Source organism: Cnephaeus nilssonii (genome assembly GCF_951640355.1).
Source record: "Cnephaeus nilssonii genome assembly, chromosome: 17".
Taxonomy (NCBI): domain Eukaryota; kingdom Metazoa; phylum Chordata; class Mammalia; order Chiroptera; family Vespertilionidae; genus Cnephaeus; species Cnephaeus nilssonii.
Window position 1 is genome coordinate 3,015,094 of NC_137088.1, and position 23,728 is coordinate 3,038,821.

The window sequence follows — 23,728 nt, forward strand, 5'->3', positions numbered from 1 at the left end:
GGGCCAATTCCAGCAGCAAAAGGGCCACCAGGACAGGAAGGGACGCTGGCAGAGGTCACCCCAAGGCCCTCAGAACCGACTTCAGGGAGGCAGTGGGCGCGGACGGCAGCAGCCGCCCGGGGACGGGCCAGTGTGGACAGAGCCCTGCGTGCTCCCAGGCTGCCTCCTGGACCGTGTGCCCGTCTTCACCAGGACTTGCCGTGTGCCGTGGATTTACTGACTCCCACGCCACGAGCCAGGCCTCCCGGCCCAGGGAAGGCTCGGGGTCCCCCTGCTTTCCTCCTCCCTCGTCTGGTTAGTGCAGGTCTGGGAAGACGCCTGCCGTCTCTCACCTGAGCTTTGCTGGAAACCCCCGTCCCCCAACCCCCATCTCATGGCAGACACACAACCAACACCGTCCACGGGGCTGCAGCTGGGCTCCCTGGGAGGGTGGCTGAGCGGTCAGAGCTGAGGCCCGGCATCAGGAGAGGCCTCCTGGGCGGCCCACCAGGTCAGAAGTGGCTCAGAATGGCCGCCCTTCCTCCCTGGACAGACAGCGCCACCTGGGAACCTGGAGAGGTTTCCCAGGGCAAGTCATCAACGCCCCCGAGGCCTCCCAGATGCCAGGCCTGGGCCAGACCCCAGGGCCTCAGCCCACAGGGTGACAAGTAGGCCAGGCCCTCCTCACAAGTGTCCTCTGCAGCCTTGGAGTCTGAAAATGCTGACACCCCCCCGCCCCGCCAACAGCACGCAGGTGAGCCAGGAGCCAAGGGCACCGACCACGGAGTGGGGGCTCCAGGGCACCCCGGCTCTGCTGAAACTGTTTCCTCGCCACAGGACGGGGGGTGAGAGGGCTGCCCACAGCTGTCGTGTGGACTACATGAGGCAGAGCGCCGGCCCCGTGCCCTACACTCCTGGCTCACAGTAAGCACCCACTAGTGACCTCACTATTCACACATGACCAGGAGAAAGAAGTGGTTTAAAGCTTTGTTCTAGCTCGTCCGTGGCAGCAGCCAGGCCCCAGGCTGGCGTGAGCGGTGAATGTTCTGAGACCCTGCCATGGGGGTCGGCACCTGCTCTGGGGAGGCAAGGGCCCTGGGTCTGAGCACCCGCCCCCAGCTCCTGCCTCTGTGGCCACTGAAAGCCACGAGGAACGCGGGCCCCGCCTCCCCGAACCCCTCAGCCCGGCCGGTCGGTCAGCACCCCGTCAGTCAGCACCCGGAGATCCAGGCCGCTCCTCACGCACCTGCTCGTCGGAGCCGCCGGAAGCGAAGTACTCCCCCGTCCTGGAGAAGGCAACAGTGGTGGCCGGACCCTGTGAACAAGCGAGAAAGCACGCACGCAAAGGTCACCCTAGATTCCAGAAGCACGGCAAGAAACCCGGAGCTGAGCGGCCGCAGCCCCGGACAAAGGGCTGAGGGCTCATTCGGCCTCGGTCCCCAACCCGGGCGTGAGCGCCACCCTCAGACCTCTGCCAGGACGAAGCCAGGTCACGGGCTGTGCAATGAGCAGGACAGCCCACCCTGGCAGCCACGCTGGGCTGGCACCACTGTCCCCACTTCCCAAGGAGAGGCCAGCAGCCCGAGAGGCAGTGACCGGTCCCGGCCGGGGCAGCGGGCGCTCTGGCCTCTGACCGCACTCAGACCCTCCTCCTAGCAACCCCCCAGGAGGCTCCGGCACTCGCTCGCTCGCCAGCGTCTGCTGAGCTGCTGTGTGTCCCAGAGGTGGCCCTGTCAGCAAGGAGGCCCTCCGGGCGGAGCTGCTGCCCTGGCACGCCGAGGCTCTCTCCTGACCGTGGCCAGGACACCGCTCCCAGCCCTCAACCGTGGGCTGCAGGCAGGGGACAGAGGCCAGGCCGACGGCTGGGTTACTCACATTGAAACTAATGAGCTGTCCCCCCGCCCCTTTTTTTAAATCCTCACCCGAGGATATTTTTTCCATGGATTTTTAGAGAAAGCAGAGGAGGGGGGGATGTGGAAGAGAGAGGGAAGGGGAAGGGGAGAGAGGGAGAGAGAGAGAGAGGTGAGAGAGCCACATCGACTGGTTGTCTCCCACACTTGCCCCGACTGACCAGGACCAGGGATTGAACCTGCAACCCTTGGGTCTGTAGGCAAACTGGGCAGGGCTGTTCCCCCTCTTAACCATCCAGGCCAGGAGGCATGACCGTCCCTCCCCTGGAGCAGCCCAGGTGGCCCACACGCCCAGGCCAGTCACACCGCTGCCTCACCTCCCGCAGGCCAGGCCCCCTGGTGGCCACTGTCCCAGCCCAGCGGGGCCCCCGTATGCACAAGCTGCAGTAACATCGGTGGATCTGTATCTGAGCCCGTGATTGCACAACGACCAAGCTCCCGAGCACAGACAGCAGCCCTGGGTGGGGTTCCGGGCTCAGCAATGGCTGCCTGCCCGCACGGTGGGCCAGCTGGGGCGCGTGGAACCATATGCCAGTGGTCCCTGTGCCATTCAGTCACTCCACAGCGACACGAACACCAACTGCACAGCCACAAACACCAGATTTAACTCCCACCCACATCCCGCCCACCACCCTCTCCCAAATAGCTCTGGGACTTAAACCAAATGAGCATGGCTTGAGATGTTGCAGAAAATACAGAAAAATCAGCCTCTATTTCGAGTGCATTGCCTCCCCGCTTGCCACACAGCTACAGGGCCTTGCTCGGGGCACAAGGCTCCGGAGGGCAGCCGCGGTTGGTGGGAGAGCCCTTCTGCTCGGGGTTTTCCTGCTGCAGCGAGGGGAGCTGGGGGAGGAGGCTCCTGGGCAGTCCTGACCCCCAAGTCGGTCCTGGATACAGCAAGTAGCAGGGACCCCCTTTCCTCCTGCTTCTCTGGCAGGGCCCGGGCAGATGGCACAGGAAGACTGCAGAGCTCAGAGAGGGCATTGCACCCCAGCCGCCCAGGGCCCTCGGATACCAGGCCTGGCCTCCGGGACTCAGGCCCTGGGGGAGAAGAGCCGAGGGGCCGGACTACTAGGGGCACAGCAAGCAGACCTGCAGACCCCGGCAAGCCCCACTCAGGTGTGCAGCTGCCCTGCACAGCCGCCCCGAGCCCAGGGGTTCCCGCACAGCCGCCCCCGCACAGCCGCCCGAGCCCAGGGGTTCCCACACAGCCGCCCCCGCACAGCCGCCCCGAGCCCAGGGGTTCCCGCACAGCCGCCCCGAGCCCAGGGGTTCCTGCACAGCCGCCCCCGCACAGCCGCCCCGAGCCCAGGGGTTCCCACACAGCCGCCCCCGCACAGCCGCCCCGAGCCCAGGGGTTCCTGCACAGCCGCCCCGAGCCCAGGGGTTCCTGCACAGCCGCCCCGAGCCCAGGGGTTCCTGCACAGCCGCCCCCGCACAGCCGCCCCGAGCCCAGGGGTTCCCACACAGCCGCCCCCGCACAGCCGCCCCGAGCCCAGGGGTTCCTGCACAGCCGCCCCGAGCCCAGGGGTTCCTGCACAGCCGCCCCGAGCCCAGGGGTTCCCACACAGCCGCCCCCGCACAGCTGCCCCGAGCCCAGGGGTTCCCACACAGGTGCCCTGCACAGCCGCCCCGAGCCCAGGGGTTCCCGCACAGCTGCCCCGCACAGCCGCCCCGAGCCCAGGGGTTCCCGCACAGCCGCCCCCGCACAGCTGCCCCGAGCCCAGGGGTTCCCGCACAGCCGCCCCGAGCCCAGGGGTTCCCGCACAGCTGCCCCGCACAGCCGCCCCGAGCCCAGGGGTTCCCGCACAGCCGCCCCAAGCCCAGGGGTTCCCGCACAGCCGCCCCGAGCCCAGGGGTTCCCACACAGCCGCCCCGAGCCCAGGGGTTCCCGCAGATGCGCAGGCCTCCCTCCCGCTCGTTGTTTGAGGCTCCCAGGCGGCGGTGCCTGCAGAGCCTGGAGACCCCGAGGCCAGCAGGGCAGTGGCTACAGGGCTCCACTCCCGCGGGACCAAGAGATGCCCAGGTCCTGAGGGGACAGGCGGCACTCAACCAGCCCAGGGGAGTCTGACAACCACGTCCAGATGCCGCCTGCCCCCTCCTACCCCACTGAACCCCCTAGTCCCTACTCAGCTGCGGGCCAGGCCCAGCACTCTGATGGAGGTCACAGGTCTGATGGGGGCAAACCTGTTCCTGCATCTCACCCCACCGCCCAGGCAGCGAGGGGACCACAAACTGCCGCCTCGATGGCCCCACTCCACGCGGCGCAGGCCCCTCACCTGGTGCCCGTGGAGCGTGTAGAGCAGCCGGCCCTCCATGAGGTCCACGATCTTCAGGGTCGAGTCGCTGGAGGCGGTGACCAGGTAGTTTCCCGACGGGTGGAAGGAGAGGGCGTTCACAGCGGCGCTGTGCACTGGGGAAGAGGCACCCGTCAGGCGTGGCTGGGAGGCCCGGGGCCCTGCTGAGGCTTGAGGACGGGCCATCAGGCCACCCGAGGCTGGGGCGGGGTGGCCCTCGCTCCGAGGAGCTCCGGGGAGCCCCACAGGACTTCCCAGGACAGCTGCTCGATCCGTGAATGTCACGTGGATGCCTTGCAGGGCTGGTGGGGGAGGGCCATGAGCTGGCCGGCGCGGGGAGACTGCACTGCCGCTGACCAGCCCCTTTGGTCTCAGAGGCCAAGCCAAGGGGCACAGCTGGCTGCACAGCTGCGGTAAAACCCCGTGACCACACCTGGGGGAGGCTGCGGCCTAGGGGACAGAGAACGGGGAGCTCTAGCTAACGCTTCCAGCGAGGCCAGGCCAAGCCCTCAGGGGCCTGGGCAAGCCAATGACTAGCATCAACTTGGTGCCAGGAGCCCAGCGTGAGATGGTGGACAGAAGCCAGACTCAGGGGCCCTGAGTCGCAGACCCAGATTCTCGGCTTCACGCTGCATGACCGTGGGCAAGCCTCAAACTGCCCCTGTGAGACGGGGAGCAGCCTACTGACCCCCAGGCCGGCCACGGGGTGACAGACCTGCACGTGCCTGGAAGCCACAAAGCACACTGTGGCTCGGGGCGGGGGCTGCTGCCCACATGTCTGAACAACTAGTGTGGCTGGACGTATGGGCCTCACCCACCTCCGCGGGACGGGCGCTCCCAGGCCCGGCACCTGCCGACTCCCTGCTGAGCTGGGAAACCAGAGCGCCCCGCAGCAACAGCCCCTCGCCTGAGACAAACTGCACCAGCTCCCTCCTACAGCGCACGGGGCCCATCCACCCGGCGGCCAGGCCTGCCTGCGGGGAGCACAACCCTGGGGCAGCTGGCCACGCAGTATCGCGAACGGAATTCTTCCGATAGAGCCAACAACCTCACACACCCAAAGCCCACTCAGGAGTGCCTGGGGTTCACCCGTCACTGGGGTGACCTGGCTGTTACTGTGTCTTTAAAACCTCCCCCGGGGTTTCCTGGGGATCAGGGACAGCACCGCGCAGCTGCCAGGTTGGAGAATCAGCCTCGCTCTGGGCAGGGGAGAGCCTCTCGGGAGAAGGTGCTGCCACCGAGCTGTCTGGGGGCCGGTGACCATAGCAGACCTGGCCAGCTCCCTCCAGCAACAAAGAGGGTGGCCCCCCCCAACCACCAGGCTCTGCTGGCGCTTAGGGTAGGGGGAGGGGCTTGCTGCCCTGTGAACACCACCACGTACCCTGCCTGAAGCTCCAAGGGAATTCGGTTGTTTGCGGGGTACCCCAGCCCCCCGGAGCCTCTGACCTACATCGCGGCAGGGAGCAGTGCTGGGCTCACCGAGTGGCGCTGGCACAAAGGAAAGGCAGCAGCAAAGCCAGGCTGAAACCTCCCCACAGGGTCCCTCGGGCCTGGGCCCCTGAGGCCACCGAGCCCCAGCCCTGCCAGTCGCTGACCTCCCCCACCCCCACCCCCAATGCCAAGCCTGCTCCCTAGGACCCCAGGGACCTCTCCACAGCACCTCCACCTTCCCAACTGCTCTGTGCCCGCCCCCCCACCGCCCGCTACAGGAGACCCCGCTTTCTTCACCCGGCTCTGCCTCCTCAGCCCTCGTGCTGGGAGAGGGGCCGCAGCCCTCCCTCTGGCTGCTTTGTGGGCCTTGTTCTCCCATGGACCCGGGAGGGGCCGCAGCCCTCCCTCTGGCTGCTTTGTGGGCCTTGTTCTCCCGTGGACCCGGGAGGGGCCGCAGCCCTCCCTCTGGCTGCTTTGTGGGCCTTGTTCTCCCATGGACCCGGGAGGGGCCGCAGCCCTCCCTCTGGCTGCTTTGTGGGCCTTGTTCTCCCGTGGACCCGGGAGGGGCCGCAGCCCTCCCTCTGGCTGCTTTGTGGGCCTTGTTTTCCCATGGCCCCGGGAGGGGCCGCAGCCCTCCCTCTGGCTGCTTTGTGGGCCTTGTTCTCCCATGGACCCGGGAGGGCCGCAGCCCTCTTCATGCTAGATCCCGGGCCCAGCTGGCCCCTCCACCCACAGCACTGGCTCCTACCTCTGCTCCAAACCCATCCCGGCCGGACCTGCTCCGCTGACGCTCAGCCCCCACTCGGACATCGGGCACGGACAGCCCACCCGCCTGCCACCCACTCACTGCTTCTGGCCACGCACTTCTCGGCACTGGTCCTCAGGTGCCGCTCATCCCTCACTCCAGGGACGGCCGGTCCCAGCGCGGCAGCCAGCCTGCATCTTTAGAACTGGGCCAGAGCACGGCGTTCAAGGCCTTCCCCAATGGACGCCCACTGCTGCACCCACCACCAGCAGACCCGGCTCCCGACCCTCAGGCGGGCCCGGCCTCCCCAACCACACTCCCCGCACTGCATGACCATCCTCAGGAACCCGTAACCAGGGCACTGGTGCCATCCCTTCACAGACGGGGCAGCCTGCGCTCCTAACCCTGCACCTCCCCACTCTCCCTGTCCAAGCCCTTCCGGCTGACGCCAGGGCTCCTCTGTGCCTGCCCACCTTCCCCAACGTCCAGTTCAGGCCTGGAGCAGAAGAAGGGCCTCTAAGCCTGCGGGGGGAGAGGCGTGGCCTCCAGGTAGCGGGCAGACCCCCGCTGCAGCTCTAGGAGCTGTTCTAGAAGCCTCTGAAAGGGGCATCATCAGTGACAAACGCCAGGGCTCTGTGGAGAAAATTGGTTCCTGTGGCTGGCCCTGCCACCTGGTGGTCGTGCAGGGTACTACAGGCCTTGACCACGGAGCCTGGCCTGCGAGGACACCAGACCTCCCCACTCCAGACTGAGCCCTAGTATCAGCAGCATCCTGGTCATGGTCACTCGGACTTCCCTGGCTCCCACTTCGTGCCAGGCACTCTCCAAGCTCTTCCACGGACCAACTCTACCCTCCCAGCACCACCTGTGAGAGGCCCCGTCGTTGCCCCAGGAAGCCCAGGGGTCACGACCCACCCAAGTCACGCAGCTAGGACACGGACGTGGGTGCAGAGCCCCCTCCACCACGTGCCTTTCAAGTCCACCTGCTCCCCCTTCTTGGAGGCCTGTCACTTTGGTTACCCCAAGAAAGTGCTGTCCTCCAGCATCGGAGAACCCACTAGGAAGGGCTTGTGGGGTGTTGCTCTGAACCGCAGGCCCATACCTTGTCCAGACGTGTCCTTCCCGTGTTCAGTGTGAATTGTGGAAGTGAGCCCATGAACATTAAACTTAGGCCCCTTCGCAGGCCAGCGCTGCCAGCGTGGCCCTGGGGGCAGAGCCTCTACGACAGGGGGAGGCAGGACAGGCCGCGCCTGAGGTGCCCCTGGAGAGGAGCCTGGGCCAGAGACCCAGAAGGGCTCCCTCCCCAGCTGGCCCTGCAGTGAGCATGCGCCTCTGCCACTCCTAAGTGGGACAAAGGGCTTGTCCATCTCCTGGCCAAGGCTACCCGCCCCTGGAGATCCTGACGGACCAGGCTCCCCCACCGACAGGGCTGTCCACAGGCTCTCCGAGGCGGCACTGAGCCAGCGCTGGCAGCAGCCCCGGGGCGCAGACACTCACGCTGATAGTGCTGCAGGAGCCGGTGGGTCCGCACGTCCCACAGCTTCACCGTGTTGTCCATGCCGGCGGCCGCAATGCACGTGCCGCTGGGGTGGAAGTCCACGTAGGTGACGAAGCTGGAGAGACAGGGCCGTCACGTCAGAGGCTGTGCTCTCTCTCATCTGCCCGTGCTGCCCCAGAATGCTCCCCCCACCGTCTCTGCAGCAGGTGCCGAGGAGAGCGAGGAGGAGCGGTGACAGCACCGACTTCGAAACACAAGGGCAGAAAGCAGTCTTCAGACCACGGTCAGCGCTGCTCGGGGCTCCGGGGCAGAGACGGCGCCCTCGCCAGGGCTGGAGGCAGGCAGGCCTGCCCGCTGAGGCCCACGCGAGGGCCAGCAGGGCCTGGGGCCCTCAGTGTGCCCAGGCAGGACACCCAGCTGGGTAGCATGGCCAGCTCTCAGAGGGGCTCACTGCGAGGGCAGAAGCTCGGGTGCATTAGGAACCCAGAAGAGGGGAGTCTTGCTGAGCTGCAGGCCCCTCCTGCTCCCGATGACACGGCAGTGTGAAGAGCCACCGCCCGCTACAAGGTCGCGATCCCTTTCACTTATAAAGCCACCGCCGCACAGGGATCACACCTGCGCGCTTTTAGGGGGTGTGGGTTCACCTGCTTTCAGAGGCATCACAATTCTGAGAAGCAGAGGGTGAAAAGAGGGGCCCCAAGAATTACGTGCCCCGGGGTAGAGCCCACCCCAAGGGGTTAAGCTTCCCCCTTATTGGTAGGGGTGGGCTGAACCTTCCAGCCACCAGGACAGCTGGAGCCAGGGGGTGGCAGAGATGGCTGCCTGGCCCCTGCTTTCTGAAGCTCCGCAGGCGGAGGCGGCCGGGGACTCACCCGCCGTGCTCGCAGTACGAGTGCACACACTCCCGGCTGGTCTTGTCCCACAGCTTGACAGTCTTGTCATCACTGGCGGACACGATGAGCCGCCCGTCGGGGGAGAACCTGAGTCAGACAAGGCAAGTCACACCACAGGCTGAGCTGTCACGGGCGCCACACCCCACCTCCCACAGCCACCCTCCTGCACTGCCACCACCTGACCCCAGGAACCAGCAGGCCACACGCCTTGCTCTGACCCCAGTGACCCTGGGCCGCGGCTGCCCCTCTGAGATGGGGCAGGCACAGGAGGGCAGGCCCGCGCATGGCGGGGAGAGGCGATGTGCGCAGGGACTGCCGGTGCTGTCAGTGTTAAGGTGGCCTAAAGCCCGCATTGTTCCAGGTCCCAAGTCTCTGACTCCCAGTGGGTCAGCAACACACAAGCTGCCTGCAACAATGTGGGGTTCCGGGGCGCCGCCACTTGTCTGCTGGCCTGGCCCCTCCTCTCTCGGGAGCCTGACGGTGAGGCCTCAGAGCCTCAGGGACCTCCCAGCGCAAGGGAACAGGTGCCCTGGAGAACATGGAACTTGCATGGGGTCCCCAGAACACAGCCATGACTCCTGTGGTTCCCAGTGTCCCACACCCCCAACCTCCTCCACTGGATCAGAGATCTGACAGGTGAGACCTCTGTTGAAAGAAAGAAAAAGCTGGAAGCAGACACATTTATGGCCTCCGAAAGGTCCTTTGGGTCACCCCGGCCCCTCAGCACTGCTCCCCACACCAAAGGAAAGGCCAGCAAGAAGCCTGGCCCCGTCCGACAGACCTGGGACAAGATCCACCCGAGGAGCAGCACCCCGAGAAGAAAGGAGGCAACCTCGGTGCAGAGACGGGCTGGACCCAGCTCTGCACCCACCCTGTGCCCGGGGCAAGATACTGCCCTGTTCTGAGCCTCAGTTTCCTCATGCAAACCGAGTGACACCCCCACCCCCCAGGACTGCCAGGAGGAGTCAGAGGAAACGGGGTGGCAGTGCTGACGTCATCTTATCGCTGTTGTCTTGCCCTGGGCTGTTTAAGCCCTGGTGTCGGTCACCATGACAACCGGATAACTACTTGTCACCCATCAGCTCAGTGAAGCTGTTCAACAACTTATAACGGAAGAGGTATTATTGTTCCCATTTCCTAGATAAGGAAGCCGAGGTTCAGGAAGATTAGGGAGTGCTACCTTGCCCAAGGTCAGGGTGCTGGCGCCTGGCAGGCCCTCTGTACACCCCCCCCCCCCGGGTGCCTCCGAGAGTCTTGGGCAGGACGCTCACTTGGCACAGCGAACCCAGTTGATGTGCTGGCTCAGGGAGAACAGGAACTTCTGGCGATGGGTGGACCACACCTTGACGGTCTTGTCGTCGGAGGCTGTCACGAGGGACTGGCCGTCGCTGCAGAAATGGACGCTCCGCACCGTGGCCGTGTGGGCACGAAACACAGTTGACTCACCTTTGCTGCGAGGACAGGCACCCAGAATCAGCGACGGGAGGGCCCTCCCCCTTGGGAGCCCTCCCCTAAGTCCACCGGGCCTGAGCGTCCAGAGCCCCCACGGCACCCACGTGCAGCAGCAGCCGGCGTGTCGCTTCCACAATGGCCGGGATCAGCCCCCAATTCCTCTCCGACCCTGATGGGAGGGCCCCCACTGAGGCCTCAGCTCCCGACGGCACCTCCTCGGGAGTGGGGGGATGTCCCACGGTGACCAGTCCAGACCAGGATGGGGACCGGGGTGGGGACAGTGCTGGCCCCAGGGCCCCAGACGCAGACAAGGACCACAAAGTCTGGAACTCACACATTGGGTACCCAGAGGCGGACGGTCTTGTCGCGGGAGCCCGAGGCCAGCAGGTGTCCGGAAGGGGAGAAGTTCACAGAGGTGACAGCGTCCTTGTGGCCCGCGAAGCGGTAGGCACGTGACTGGGGCTTCATGTGCCAGACCATGAGGCACGAGTCCATGGAGCCGCTGGCTGAGGAGAGCGGAACCCGTGACCCTCGGCTCTGTGGGCCTCGAGTCCCCAGCAGGGCTTTGGGGCGACAGGGACAGGAGCGCAGCAGCTCCCCTTGCCCCACGGGAACAGCCACACCTCCAGTGAATGCCGACCAGGCCTGTGGAGCAGGCCCCGTGGGAACCAGCCCTGGCGGCAGGTCCCAGACACCCTGAGGGCACTGGAGAGCAAGGCCAACCCAATGGGCCTTCGACCCCTCAGAAGCCATGGGGAGTCCCCACAATGAACCAAAAATGATTTTAGTTTCCAAGACCAGCAGCCTCTGGCGGGGACCTGGACCCTAAGATGAAGAGGGAATCTCGCCCATAGAAACAAGCAAGACACAGCCACGGCCGCTGCGTACGAACCCCCGAACGGCCAAGTTGGGGGCTCAAGAGGGCACAGCTGCAGCACAAGGGCGTGGGGGAGGGGTGCTGGGCCTGCTCCTCATCCTTCCCTCTGGCAGGCATCTCCTAGGCGCCCACATCACTGTGGACAACACTCAGTGGAGGCCTGAGGAGAGGGAGCGCTGTTTAGGGCCCACTCCACAGGCCAGATTCAAGGGGGAACCACAGACCCCAGTCCCTCCCTCAAAGGCGCCCAACCTCTCTGAGCCTCACACCTCGAAGCCCAGCGCCCAGAGAGCGGGCTGCCCGGAGCGCGATGCCGGTCCAGAGGGAGCATGTGGGTCCTCACAGTGCGCTGCTCCCCAGGCCACACCTCCCTGGGGGACCCCTGGCCTTCGCAGCTCATAAGCTAGTGCCCAGGACAGGGTGGTTCCTTACCCAGGTGCTTCGTGTTGAGACTGAAGTCCACACAGGTAACTGCATCTCGGTGGCCCTTAAAGTGCCTCTCCAGCGAGGGGTCCTCCTGGGGGAGACAGGGCCAAACGTGGGACAGCTGGATGAGGAAGAGGCTTTCTGGGCGAGCGGCGGGGTGGGGGGGGGGGGGTGCGGGTTACAATACTCACAGCATGACCCTATATAAAGAAACTAGTGGCCTGGGGCACAAAATTCGAGCACAGTAAAAGGGGATTAATTAGAGGAAATAATTTAATATTGCTATTTGCCCTTTCTCTATAATAGAAGTGTCAGAAATAAAAAAAAATTAGTAAAATGTATAAAAAAACCTTCCTCCTGTCAGAGTCTGGGGCTCACCATGGGACCCAGAGTCAAGTCCCTGACCACCCACATGCACCTCAAAATCGCATGAGACCCAGATCCGGCCAGCCCCCCATTGGGCTAGATCCAGACCTAGCCAGTCCCACCCTTGTCAAGCCCTGCTGGGCAGGGGGCGTAGCCTCAGGTCCCCTGGCCCGGTGCCAGGATGGGGGGCGTGGCCTAAGGTCCCCCAACCCAGACCAGGGCGGGGGGTGTGCCTTGAGGTCCTCCGTCAAGCCCCGCCAGGTGGGGGACACGGCCTGCGATCCCGTCAAGCCCCACTGGGTGGGGGGCATGGCCTGAGGTCCCCCGTCAACCCCTGCCAGGCAGGGGGGTGCAGCCTCAGGTCTCCCGGCCCAGCACCGGGAGGGGGGCGCAGCCTCAGGTCCCGTGTCAAGCTCCACCAGGAGAGGGCGCAGCCTGAGTTCCCCCGACCCAGCACTGGGGGTACACCTTGAGGTCCCCCGTCAAGCCCCGCTGGGTGGGGGGCAGAGCCTCAGGTCCCCTGGCCCAGTGCTGGGGTGAGGGTGTGTGTGGCCTGAGGTCCCCTGTCAAGCCCCGCTGGGTTGGGGGCACAGCCTGAGGTCCCCTGTCAAGCCCCACAGGGGCGGGGGAGGGCATAGCCTCAGGTCCCTGCTGATTGCTTGTTAAGGCTCCTTATGGGAACTTGGCCTCAGCTGTGGGTGCAGCCATCTTTGTGACGGAGTGATGGTCAATTATCATATTCCCTCTTTATTACCGTAGATAGGATCCTAAGGAACCCACTAAAAGACGATTAGAACTAACAAATAAGTTCAGTAAGGTTGTAGGATACAAAATCAATATGTAAAAATCAATTGTATTTTTGTATACCAACAGGGAACAATCTGAAAGTCAGGTAACAGTTCTATTTATGACACACTTCAAAGATGTAAAATAGGAATGATTTAACAAAAGTATAAGACGTATCCAGTGAAAACTATAAAATACCATTGAAAGAAACTTAGGGGAAAAAACCCAGCTAAATGGAAAGATAGCCCATGTCCACCGTTTGGGAAACCTGATATTTTTAAGGCATAAAATCCCCCAAATAGTTCTACACATTCAACAGAATCCCGATGAAAATCCCAGGCGGCTTTTTTTTTTTTTTACAGAATTTGACAAGTTGACCTAAAATTCATATGAAAATGTGAGAGAGCCAGAACAGACAACATCTTTTCTTAAATCTTTAAAAAAAGAACAAGAAAAACGAGCCCCTGTAAGAAGCAGTTAGGCAGTTCCTCAAAAAATTAAAGAGTTATTTATCAAATGACCCAGCAATTCAAGGTGAACACCTGGAAGAACTGAGAGCGTGCCACACAGAGACCGGCACACCCATGTGCCGAGCACTTCAGTCTAACGGGCAGAAAGTGGACAAGCCCAGCGCCTCGCTGGATGAATGGATCAACAAAACGGGGTCTGCCCACGTGACGGAGCCCCCAGCCGGGGGAGGCACGAAGCACCGGCACACGCTACAGCACGGGTGAGCCCAGAGAACATATTCCTGTGAAAGAGCCAGACACACAGGCCACGCTTTGTCTGATTCCATTTACACAAAATGTACTTTTTATTGATTTTTTACAGAGAGGAAGGGAGAGGGACAGAGAGTTAGAAACATCGATGAGAGAGAAACATCGATCAGCAACCAAGGTACATGCCCTTGACCGGAATCGAACCTGGGACCCTTCAGTCCGCAGGCCGGTGCTCTATCCACTGAGCCACACCAGCTAGGGCTGTCTGATTCCATTTATACAAAATGCGCCGAAGAGACAGAAAATAGGTTAGCGTTGACCAGGAGCTGGGGGAGAGCCCGAAACAGGAAGGGGGTGACTGCTCACTGGGTATGGGGGTTTCTGAGTTGACAAAATAGTTCTGGAATGAGACAGTGGTGATGGTTGCATAATAAACACTGTGAAGTCACTAAAAACCACTGAGCTTCACACTTTAGAAGGGTGAATTTCATGGTACGTGAATAACGTCTGTTATTTTTTCGAGACCGAAAGAGAGAAAATGGGTGCCTTTCAGCAGCCCGCGTCTCAAGAATCGCACCCCCTTCCGCTCCATCCCACTGAGCAATGGCCTGTGAACCCAAAGGTCAGCCCGGGGAGACCCCTGGCATCGCCACCATCTCCACCCCACCCAGCGCCAGGCCCCAGGCCGGGCCCCCGCTCAGGAAGCCGGGAGCCATTGCTCCAAGAGCATTATCCGGCCAGGAGTTAGGAGCAGGCCCACGTGGGGGCCTCTCCATCCAAGGGCAGCTCCCGCCTTAGCACCGAGATCGCTCCCAGCCTGCAAACACCTCCCGCTGCCCCAAGTACCACCAGGGAGCCCCGCGGGGCCACTGCCACCCTACAGAGCTGTAACCAGAACAAAGGTGCCCAGCTCCGCCCCCAACACACCTGCCCGCGTCCCCCTTTCAACAACAGAGGGCGTGGCAGCTGGGGGAGGGCCCCCAACAGAGCAACTGCCCTGCCCGACTCTCTGGGAAGAACAAGAGTAAGACAGTGCCCACCTCTAGGCTCCGTGGGCAGAGCCAAGTTCAGGTCCACCCCTGGCCCGGGGACCCCTGACATCTCCCAACACCCTCTCCCCCAACCCCATGGACTCTGTGGTTCACCCCCCCCCCCCAAAAAAAAGGTGGTTTGTATATACTGGGAACGAAGGGGGGGGGCGTCTTGCGGGAAGAGCACTAGATTAGGGGTCCGCATGCCTGGGTCCTCGGCTCACGTCAGTCCCCAGGTGCCTACGGGGACCCACAGGCCACCACCCAGCCTCCCGGACTCTCGACCCAGCCGGGAGGCCTGCAAGTTTGAAACCACCCCTCTGGCCTCCGCGGGAACGTTCGCCCGGCCGCCCGCACAGGGCCTGGCACGCAGGAGGCGCCCCGACCCAGCGCGCCCTGCAGACGGGAAACCGGGGCCGTGGAGACGGGCTCGGGGCCCGGAGGCCCCCGTCCCCCGCAGCCAGTGCCCCGGCCAGGTACCCATGGTCCGTGCGCGGAGACTAAGGCCCGGCGGCTGCCGCCAGCAAGCACTTACCGCACAGGGCGCGGCCATGGCGGGGCCCGGGGCGCCCGAGGCGCCGCAGGAGCCCGAGGAGGCAGCCGCTGCCGTTGCGGCGCGTTCAGTTTCCGCGCCCCCAACCGCCGCCAATAGCAACGCCGGTCGCGTCCCCTCGCCCCGCCCACCGCGGTTAAAGGAGACGCGGCGCCTTGGCTATTTGCTCCCCTACCGGAAACAGAGCTGTAGGGCCGGCTCCACGGCCTCCGCTCCAACCTTGGCCAGGCCAGGCGGCCTATGGACGGCGCCGCCCAAGGCCTCTGGCCACCGACGTTTCATCCTCCCTGGGAATTTCCAAAGCCCTGGCCGAGGCGTTCGCCCCACCCGCCCGTAGCCCGGTTATCGAGCCGGCGAGCACAGCTTTCTGGGAAATGCAGTTCCAAGACGGCCGCCACCTGACGTCTGGAGGGAACTGGGACTACATTTCCCAAGATGCCTTGAGGGCGGGATTGAGAGCCCGTGATTAACCAGCGGCGGCGAAAGCAGTAAGAGTCCCGGAAGTGAGTTCTGGTCTGTTTACCCTCTTAAAGCGCCCGGTAGGCTTGGTTTTCGCTCAGCTCCTGATTAAGAGCCAACTCTTCGCCCTTCGGGAATTCCTTAAATGATTCGCTCCTCCGAACGCGCTGAAAACAAATGCCGATTTAACAAACACACCGGACACTTGGAATCTCATCCGTGGAGTGGAGAGACCCAGGTTCCATACTCAGTGCTCCCCGTGCTTCGTGTGCGACCTCGGGGGGGGGGGGGGGGAAATACCCCCGCTCTGTGGGCCTCGGTTCCCCCATTTGTAACGGGAGGGAGTGTGGTGCGCCTGGCCGTCTCTAGACTCCTCAGCCCTGCGAAGCCCTTTGTAAATTAATCACATGCTTACAAGCGAAGGGGACAGTCCAGGGGCCTGGCCACCAGAGGCCGTTGCTGCCCACTTCGTGCTGTGGGAAAGCCAGGCCTTTCTACCGCACCGCACTCCCGGCATCTTCCCCACCTGGGCCTGACCTGGACCGGATGTTTCCAAAGATTCAGGAAACCTCTATAAACAATGCCCGGCCTATAGAAAACTTTTATGAGTTTATTTGAGCCACAGTGTTCCAGGACGTGCCTGGGAGCAAAATCTCAGCGGACTGAGAAAATGCTGGGAGAATGGCAGTATTGCAGCTATTCTATACATTAGAATCAAAAGAGGAGACGCTACATGAACTCCACCGGAGGTAGATTACAGAATCGGGAGAAAGCAAAGTGGGAAAATCTCCAGGATTGGATAAAAAGGAAGATGGAGAAGCACATACTTCTTCTACGTGGGTGGGTACAGGATAGTTAATTCACTTTCCCAGTAAAAAGAGATGGTGTGCAGGCAACGAGATGACAGGGAGGGTGGGCCTGCGCTCTGGTACCTGCAGTTGTGCCTTCCAGAGGTCTGGAAAAGAAAATCACTCTGAAGCCCTGGCCTGGTAGCTCAGTAGGTTGGAGAGCCATCCTGTGCACCAAAAGGTTGCTGGTTCCATTGCCCCAGGGTAGCGGTCGGCAAACTGCAGCTCTCGAGCCACATGCGGCTCTTTGGCCCCTTGAGTGTGGCTCTTCCACAAAATACCACGTGCGATTGAAACATCATGGCCCATGCACAGAAGTCGGTTTCCAGCTCTCAAAAGAAATTTCAATCGTTATACTGTTGATGTTTGGCTCTGTTGACTAATGAGTTTGCCAACCACTGCCCCAGGGCATATGCCCCGGTTGTGGGCTCAATCCCCTGTAGGGGGCGTGCAGGAGGCAGCTGACCTATGTTCCACTTGCACATGGATGCTTCTCTTTCTTCCCCTCTCTCTAAAATTCAATAAATATATATATAAAAAGAAGCAACCAACGAATGCATAAAGAAGTCAACAACAAATTGATGTTTCTCTCCCTTTCTCTAAAGTCAATAAATAAAATAAAATAAAAAAGAAAATAACTCCATTTCAAAGGCATATTATCCTAGATGCATAAAAACAATGGACGGGCTCACTTAAGGTCAAGATTGACATTTGCTCAGGGAGCTATGGGCCTGGGATGTGACTGCCTGCCATGGCCTGCCCAGTTGGGAATTGATGATCAGACCATCCTGTGGGGTTCCTTTCCGGCACTGAACTTGTCGGGGCTTCCGTGTCGCCCTTCCTCCCCCCATAGCTTGTCAGGCTCATGACGTAGCCCCTTTGTTCACAGATCCATCACTTCCTGGGCAGGCTGACTTGGCAGATCCCAGCACTGATTAGGACAAAGCCAGGCCCTGTGTTTCTGACCACACCTGAGGCTTAAGGTGGTGTTTCCTGGGCCTGCAAGCCAGAGCCCGATTCAGTACGCTCAGAAACTGGCGCGAGCACGGAGCTGGACTGGGGGGGAATAGGTCTCCTTTGGACCTGGAAGATCTAGGGCCAGACACAAGAAACAGCCACATGTGTCCAGCCTTCACTGTGATGCGGCATGGAATTGGGGCCTGTATGCCAGAAATGTTCAGGCTCCTTTTACTGAGACACGAAGACATTAAAACAAGTTTAGCATCACTCACACCCTGAAGTTGTTCCACACTGCTCAAAGGATGACGTCCCAGCCATGGAGCACCCCTCATCTCCAGGAGCTTGTAATCTGCAAAACTGAATTTGGGGAGACCCTTCTGGAAGATGCTTTTCAAACGTCAGGCTTGCTCAAAGGAGAGGCACTGGGAGATTTCCCTCCCCCTCCCCCGTCTCTCCGTGTCCCACTCTCTCCTGTCCGTGCTCATCATCGGGGAGGAGCAGGGGCCGCCCCACCCTCTCTTGCTCATTTATTCTCCAAGAAATGCAGAGGTTGACTCTGCCGACATCACACAGACAACCCGGGATCTGCCACTGGCGCAACCTGCATAAGCCAAGATCGGTGCCTCCACCCTTTTTTTTTTTACAAAATAATTAGCCATTTACATGCAATAAACATTAATATTTCAAGAAAAATGATTTTAAATATAATTTACATGCAATAAACATTAATATTTCAAGAAAAATGATTTTAAATATAATTTACATGCAATAAACATTAATATTTCAAGAAAAACTATTTTAAATATAATAATATTACATGCAGTAAACATTAATATTTCAAGAAAAAAGATTTTAAATATTACCAAAACTGTACTAACATAGTATCATATCACAAAAATTGTAGGAAATATTAAAAATCTGCAAATAACGGGATTACTTATATTCTAAAGTATTTTTTTCTTCTGGCTCTATTTTTGCTCATCGGTTTATGTTGTTCATTATATTCCACAAATGAGTGAGATCATGTGATATTTATCTTTCTCTGGCTTATTTCGCTTAGCATAATGCTCTCCGGGTCCATCCATGCTGTTGCAAATGGTAAGAATTCCTTCCTTTTTACAGCAGCATAGTATTCCATTGTGTAGATGTACCACAGTTTTCTAATCCACTCATCTGCTGATGGGCATTTAGGCTGTTTCCAAATCTTTGCTATGGTGAATTGTGCTGCTATGAACATAGGGGTGCACATATCCTTTCTGATGGGTGTTTCTGATTTCTTGGGGTATATTCCAAGAAGTGGGATCACTAGGTCAAATGGGAGTTCCATTTTTAATTTTTTGAGGAGGTGCCTCCACTTTTTGCCTGAGCACCCCACCCCCACCCCATGCCTCCTCCATCAGACTGGACTCCATTTCTGAGTAAGGCCTCTACGTTGCGGGGGCTTCATGTTGGAGAAACCTCAATGTGGAGGGGCCTCCATGGGGAGGGGGGCCTGGAAGACAGCTTCTTTTCAAGCGCCCTGGTGGCAGGGAGGTCTCTGTCCTGGTGCAAAACCCACAGACAGTGTCCAACATGAGAGCCTCCTTCCCTGTCCTCACTCCTAGAGCCCCCTGCCCAAGGGCCAAGACTAGGGGGGTGGGGCAGAGGGGCTAGAACTTGGAAAGCCCGGCCGCGCTCTCAGGCCGCACCACCTGCAGGGGGCAGCGCAGGTGCGGGCCAGGCCCTGGCAGGTGTAAGGGGGAGTCCAGACCCTGCCTCTGGGCTGGGCGATCTAGCAGGAGTACCCCACAGCCTCTGTGTCCTCAAATGTAAAACAATCACAATAACCCTCCCCGGCGGGGGAAGGGGAATTCCATGCGCTGTGACGTCAGCCAGAGCTGGTGCTGGGCTGCCCCTGCTCCATGTGACTCCTGGCTGGACCTCGGCCACACCACACACCTCTGCTCTGAAGGCCTGGCCCGCTCTCTGCCTCCGCTCCCACCACCCCCGGCACTCTCTGTCGCAGCCACGCGGTGTCCTCACTGTCCTCTGGACAAAAGGTGCCCACACACCCCCCTCTCAGGCCTCTTGCACTGGCCATTGTCCCAGCATCCACTCAGCTCAACCCAGCGCTTCCCGCGGGACTGCGTTCGAACATCCCCTCCTCGGGGCCCCCGTCCCCGACCCCCCTCCTGAAAATGCCAACCGCCTCCCCCTGCCCCTGCTTTCTTTCCACCAGCGACAGATGGCCACCGGACACACTGGGCTGGTCGGTTCCTTGTCTTCTCCCCCGAGAATGCCCGCTCCGGGGAGCAGATGCGAGCACACGGCTGCACCCAGGACAGGGCCTGGCAGAGCGGGCACCGTACACATTTGCCAAGTGAGTGAGCGGATCATGACAGGACTGCCCAGAGGTTGCAGCAGGGTCTGTGATGGGCAGGACTTGCTCTCCGCTGGAGGGAAGGGGGGAGGTTAAGGTCACGGGAAAAGCTGCTGTGAGGGCGCAGGGCGGTCTGACCTTCGGCACCCAGGGCGCACAGGTGTCGGCTGAGGGAGAGAGGCAGAGGGCCGTCCCATGCAGGGAGCAGCCCGGGCAAAGGCCCGGCGACAGGGCTGACCTGCCGTGTCTGGGGAGCAGGGTCCAAGCAGGTGGGCTCAGGAGGAAGGCTTGGTGGGAAGGCCAAAGGTAGACAGCACCATGAAGACCAGGCTCGAAGGGCAGGGCGGCTGAGGGGAGCCATAGAGACCCCTCCCACATGGAGCTTTGGGACCGGGTCCGCTTGTCCGGGGAGTGACAGAAACAACAGGAAGCTAACAATCACATGATCCTGTCAGTAGATGCGGAAAAAGCATCAGACAAAATCCAGCATCTGTTTAGGACCAAAACTCTCAGCAAGGTGGAGATAGCGGGGACACACCTCAACATCAGAAAGGCCGTGTGTATATGGCCCTAGCCGGTTTTGCTCAGTGGATAAAGCGTCGGATTGCAGACTGAAGGGCCCCTGATTTGATTCCAGTTAAGGGCGTATGCCGGGGTTGTGGGCTCCATCCCCAGTGGGGGGCATGCAGGAGGCAGCCCATCAGTAATTCTCTCTCGTCATTGATGTTTCTCTCTCTCTCTGCCTCTCCCTTCCTCTCTGGAATCAATAAAAACATATTTAAAAAAAGAAGAAGGGCAGGAGGGGGGAGGTTGTGGAGCTCAGGGTGGCGGACTTTTCCTGCAGGTACCCACATACATGTGCACACGTGTGTAGATCTGAGTTCACAGGAAGCCAAACCCCGCTCAAGGAGTTACACCTGGGACAGGTGACCCAGGGGCTCAGCCTGCAGCCCGCCCACCTGCCAGGCAGAGCGGTCAGAGCAAGGCCCAGGGCCCCCCGGCAGCGCCCGGGCAGGAGGATCCCAACGTCAAAGCTGTGCGCGTCAGAAAATTCCTTGGGAATCCTGAGCAAGGTCGCCACTGACGTCATGGACTTTCGCCGATCGTCCTCACCCCCAAGGCTACTCAAACCCACAGCCTTGGCATGATGGGGGCGGGGGAGGGGTACAGCCATCACAGCATCATGGGGGGAAGCAGGACCCAGAATCAGGCCCGATGACCCCAGTACAGATGCCGGCCAGCCACCCCCACCTCCCAGAGGAGGAGGTTGGAGAGGGTCTGCCACTCTCCCACCCGCCCCATAACTCCTGCGCCCCCGACAGTCAGACACGCCTGGGCTGACCCTCCTTCCCCGAGTTGCCCAGTGGGGTCACCCCTAGGCCAGGCCCTGCCACCAGACACCCTCTGAGCTCATCGGGGTCACGCGGGCAGCTGGCTGAGCCGAGCTCACCTGCACCGCCACGACCTCTGGGTTTGCGTCAGAGACATCGAGTGCTCCCAGGACAGGTACAGGTCGGCACTGATAAGCCTCAGGGAGCCAGGGCCAGAGCCCCGCTGCTCACAGGGCTCTGCCCGCTGCCCCAGCCTGGGCACCTCCCCTCCCCACCCCACCCAGGCACCAGACCCGGCTAGAGACCCCCACTCCGTGCCCCCGTGTGAGGGTCCCCAGCTGCTCAGGCCTGGCTGGTTGGGAGGCCCAAACTCCAGGCCCGCTGGAGGCCCCTGGGCGGCTCCAGGCTCCGTTCATGTAAGGGCTCCCCTAAACCTCCCTCTCCCACCTTTGCCAAGCACTGCGGACAAGATGGCGTGGCCCTGGCCTCAGAGGTCTGGACGCAGGGCCTCGGGGAAGAGCAGGCTGGCAGGGTGGGCTGGGAAGAGAAGGGAGGGTTTAGGAGGGCGGGCTTGCCCACAAGACCTGGGCAGGGGCATCCCAGGGTAGAGGGACAGCAACCGCAAGGGCCGAGGTGGCGATCTGCTGGGAGGGGGTGAGGGACAGAGTACCGGTGTTCGGGGTCCTCTGAGTGGGTGGGCCTTGCAGACTCCCGTGGCTCCTCCCCAGCGAAGAGGGAGCCTGGCGGCGGGGGGTGGGGGGGGGGGGAGGAGGGGGGGGCTTTGATCAGAGGAGGAAGGCCAGGCAGGTTTGCTTTAAAACCCCCCTGGCCCAGCCCCAGCCCCAGCCCCAGCTGGCGTGGCTCAGGGGTTGAGCATTGACCTACGGACCAGGAGGTCACAGTTTGATTCCCCATCAGGGCACAGGCCCGGGTTGTGGGCTCAATCTCTAGTAGGGGGCGTGCAGGAGGCCACCGATCCATGATTCTCTCTCATTATTGAGGTTTCTATCTCTTGTTCCTTCTCCCTTCCTCTCTGAAATCAAGAAGGAAGGAAGGAAGGAAGGAAGGAAGGAAGGAAGGAAGGAAGGAAGGAAGAAAAGAAGGGAGGGAGGGAGGAAGGGAGGGGGAATCCCTCTTGCTGCTGGCGATAAGATAACGGTTTGCTGTGTGTGGTCCGGACAGCACCCTGAGAACTTGGAGAAACGCAGGTTCGCGGGGCCCTGCTGAGCCTGGAACCCGGGGTGGGGCTCAGAGCTCTCGGGGATCGCGGGCCCCCCTCCAGCAGCGTGGCTCCAGTGCTCCCACCCCCTGGGGCAGGGAGGAGGGGGCTGGGGGTGTGTGTGGGAAATGAGCTCATGTCCTTGGCCCTCCCCTCCCCCTGTACCCCTCATGCCGGCACCCCTAAAGGCCCTGGAATCGCAGGGCAGTGAAAGGCTCTGCCACACTTGCCAGCCAGACACAGGCTCACCTTTGCTTGCCAGCTGATTATATAACCCGCTCCCCTTGCCCAAACCGGAGCCTTTATTTTCAGAGATCACCTGTTAATCCCTGCACGACAAAGGCCGCTGGATCACACTTCAGCTGGCTTCCTCTCCCCCACCACGGCCCTGCCCCACCCCCAAGTACGCCTGGCAGGACGCCGCCTTCCATTGCCCTCTCGGAGGCTCACGAAGCTCCAGGCGCCCCTGGCTGGACTGGGGTGATGTGTAAACCCATCGACCTTTCCCGAGGTCTGGGGGACATACTCGCTCCTGAACTGCTCCGGGATCCCAGGAGTCTGGGGGGTCAGGAACAAGAAGGGAAGAGGGAGGGGCCCCCTGAGGGGGCCTCCGGCCAGTTACTGGCAGTCTCTCCGGAAGGCTCTTTGGCCAATGTGTTGCTTGGAGGCATGGGTGGGGTCCCTGGCGGTCAGTCCTGCCGGCCTGGTCTCCAAGCTGGACAGCCCCTCTCTGGCCCTGCCGCCAGCCAGGCATCAGGCCCGGCTCAGGGCCGCTGGGGGGCCTCAAGCAGAGCTGGGCTGGGCTTGGCTCCCAGGAAACCTTGCTGAGGGCCCATTCATCAGCAAGCGGCATGCAGCCAGAACGTGGAGCAGAGACTCGGGGGCCAGATGGCCCTGCGCCCAGGAGCCCGGGGCCCAGGAAGTGCCAGAGAGGAGTGTCGCTCTCCCCATCGTAAGTGCCAGAAACAACACTGGGAGCCGCAGGTCTGCGCCCCCATTAAACAGGGGGGGAAACTGAGGCCCCGAGAGAAGAAGGGACTGTTACAGTCACACAGCTTGACTGGAATGCCCAGGGCACTCTCTGGGCTCGCACTGGCCAGTGGGTAGTGTCAGCGGGCACCTGGAGCAGGATGGCCGCAGAACAGGAGGCTGAGGGCGGGACCGTCAGGGCTCAGGACGGCCCCGGCCTCGTCAGGGACTTGGCGGGGGGGGGCGGAGGGAGGGATTGTGAGGCCCCATCCCAGGAAGCTGGTGAACACTTGGTTGGGGGTTGGCAGTAAGGATGAGGGGCGATGCAGCGTCCACCATCCCGTGACCCTGCACGTGGGTGTGACACCGTGCATGACCTTGTCCTTGTCCCCCCGCAATGCTGTGACTTCGCAGCTGCCGGTGGCTGTGAGGGTGAGTGCTGCTGGGCATGCGCTGTGCACGAGGAGGTGTTAGTGGCTCTGGCACCTTTGGGACTGGGACCAGGCGTGGATGAGGAACACCCGGCGTGTGCCCCCGTGACGGTGGGCAGAAACTCGGCCCAAGGAACTCCTAACCCTGGGAGTCACATCTTTCTTTCTTTCTTTTTCTTTTTTTTTTTG

General features: G+C 61.4%; 1 protein-coding gene across 2 annotated transcripts in view; it reads right to left on the reverse strand.

Moving 5' to 3' along the window:
• The window catches only part of POC1A (POC1 centriolar protein A), a 35,562-nt gene extending 20,299 nt beyond the window's left edge, over positions 1 to 15,263 (reverse strand). The window contains exons 1-8 of one of the 2 annotated variants that reach the window (XM_079795761.1): positions 14,946 to 15,263; positions 11,515 to 11,599; positions 10,540 to 10,707; positions 10,025 to 10,204; positions 8,733 to 8,840; positions 7,860 to 7,975; positions 4,169 to 4,302; positions 1,226 to 1,294 (exon numbers count right to left, since the gene is read on the reverse strand). In XM_079795761.1, coding sequence (XP_079651887.1) covers positions 1,226 to 1,294; positions 4,169 to 4,302; positions 7,860 to 7,975; positions 8,733 to 8,840; positions 10,025 to 10,204; positions 10,540 to 10,700 — 768 coding nt within the window. In that variant the 5' untranslated portion in view covers positions 10,701 to 10,707; positions 11,515 to 11,599; positions 14,946 to 15,263. Of the gene's footprint in view, positions 1 to 1,225; positions 1,295 to 4,168; positions 4,303 to 7,859; positions 7,976 to 8,732; positions 8,841 to 10,024; positions 10,205 to 10,539; positions 10,712 to 11,514; positions 11,600 to 14,945 lie in introns of both variants that reach the window. The other variant, XM_079795760.1, reaches the window with a different exon arrangement.
• Between the last annotated feature and the right edge of the window lie 8,465 nt (positions 15,264 to 23,728).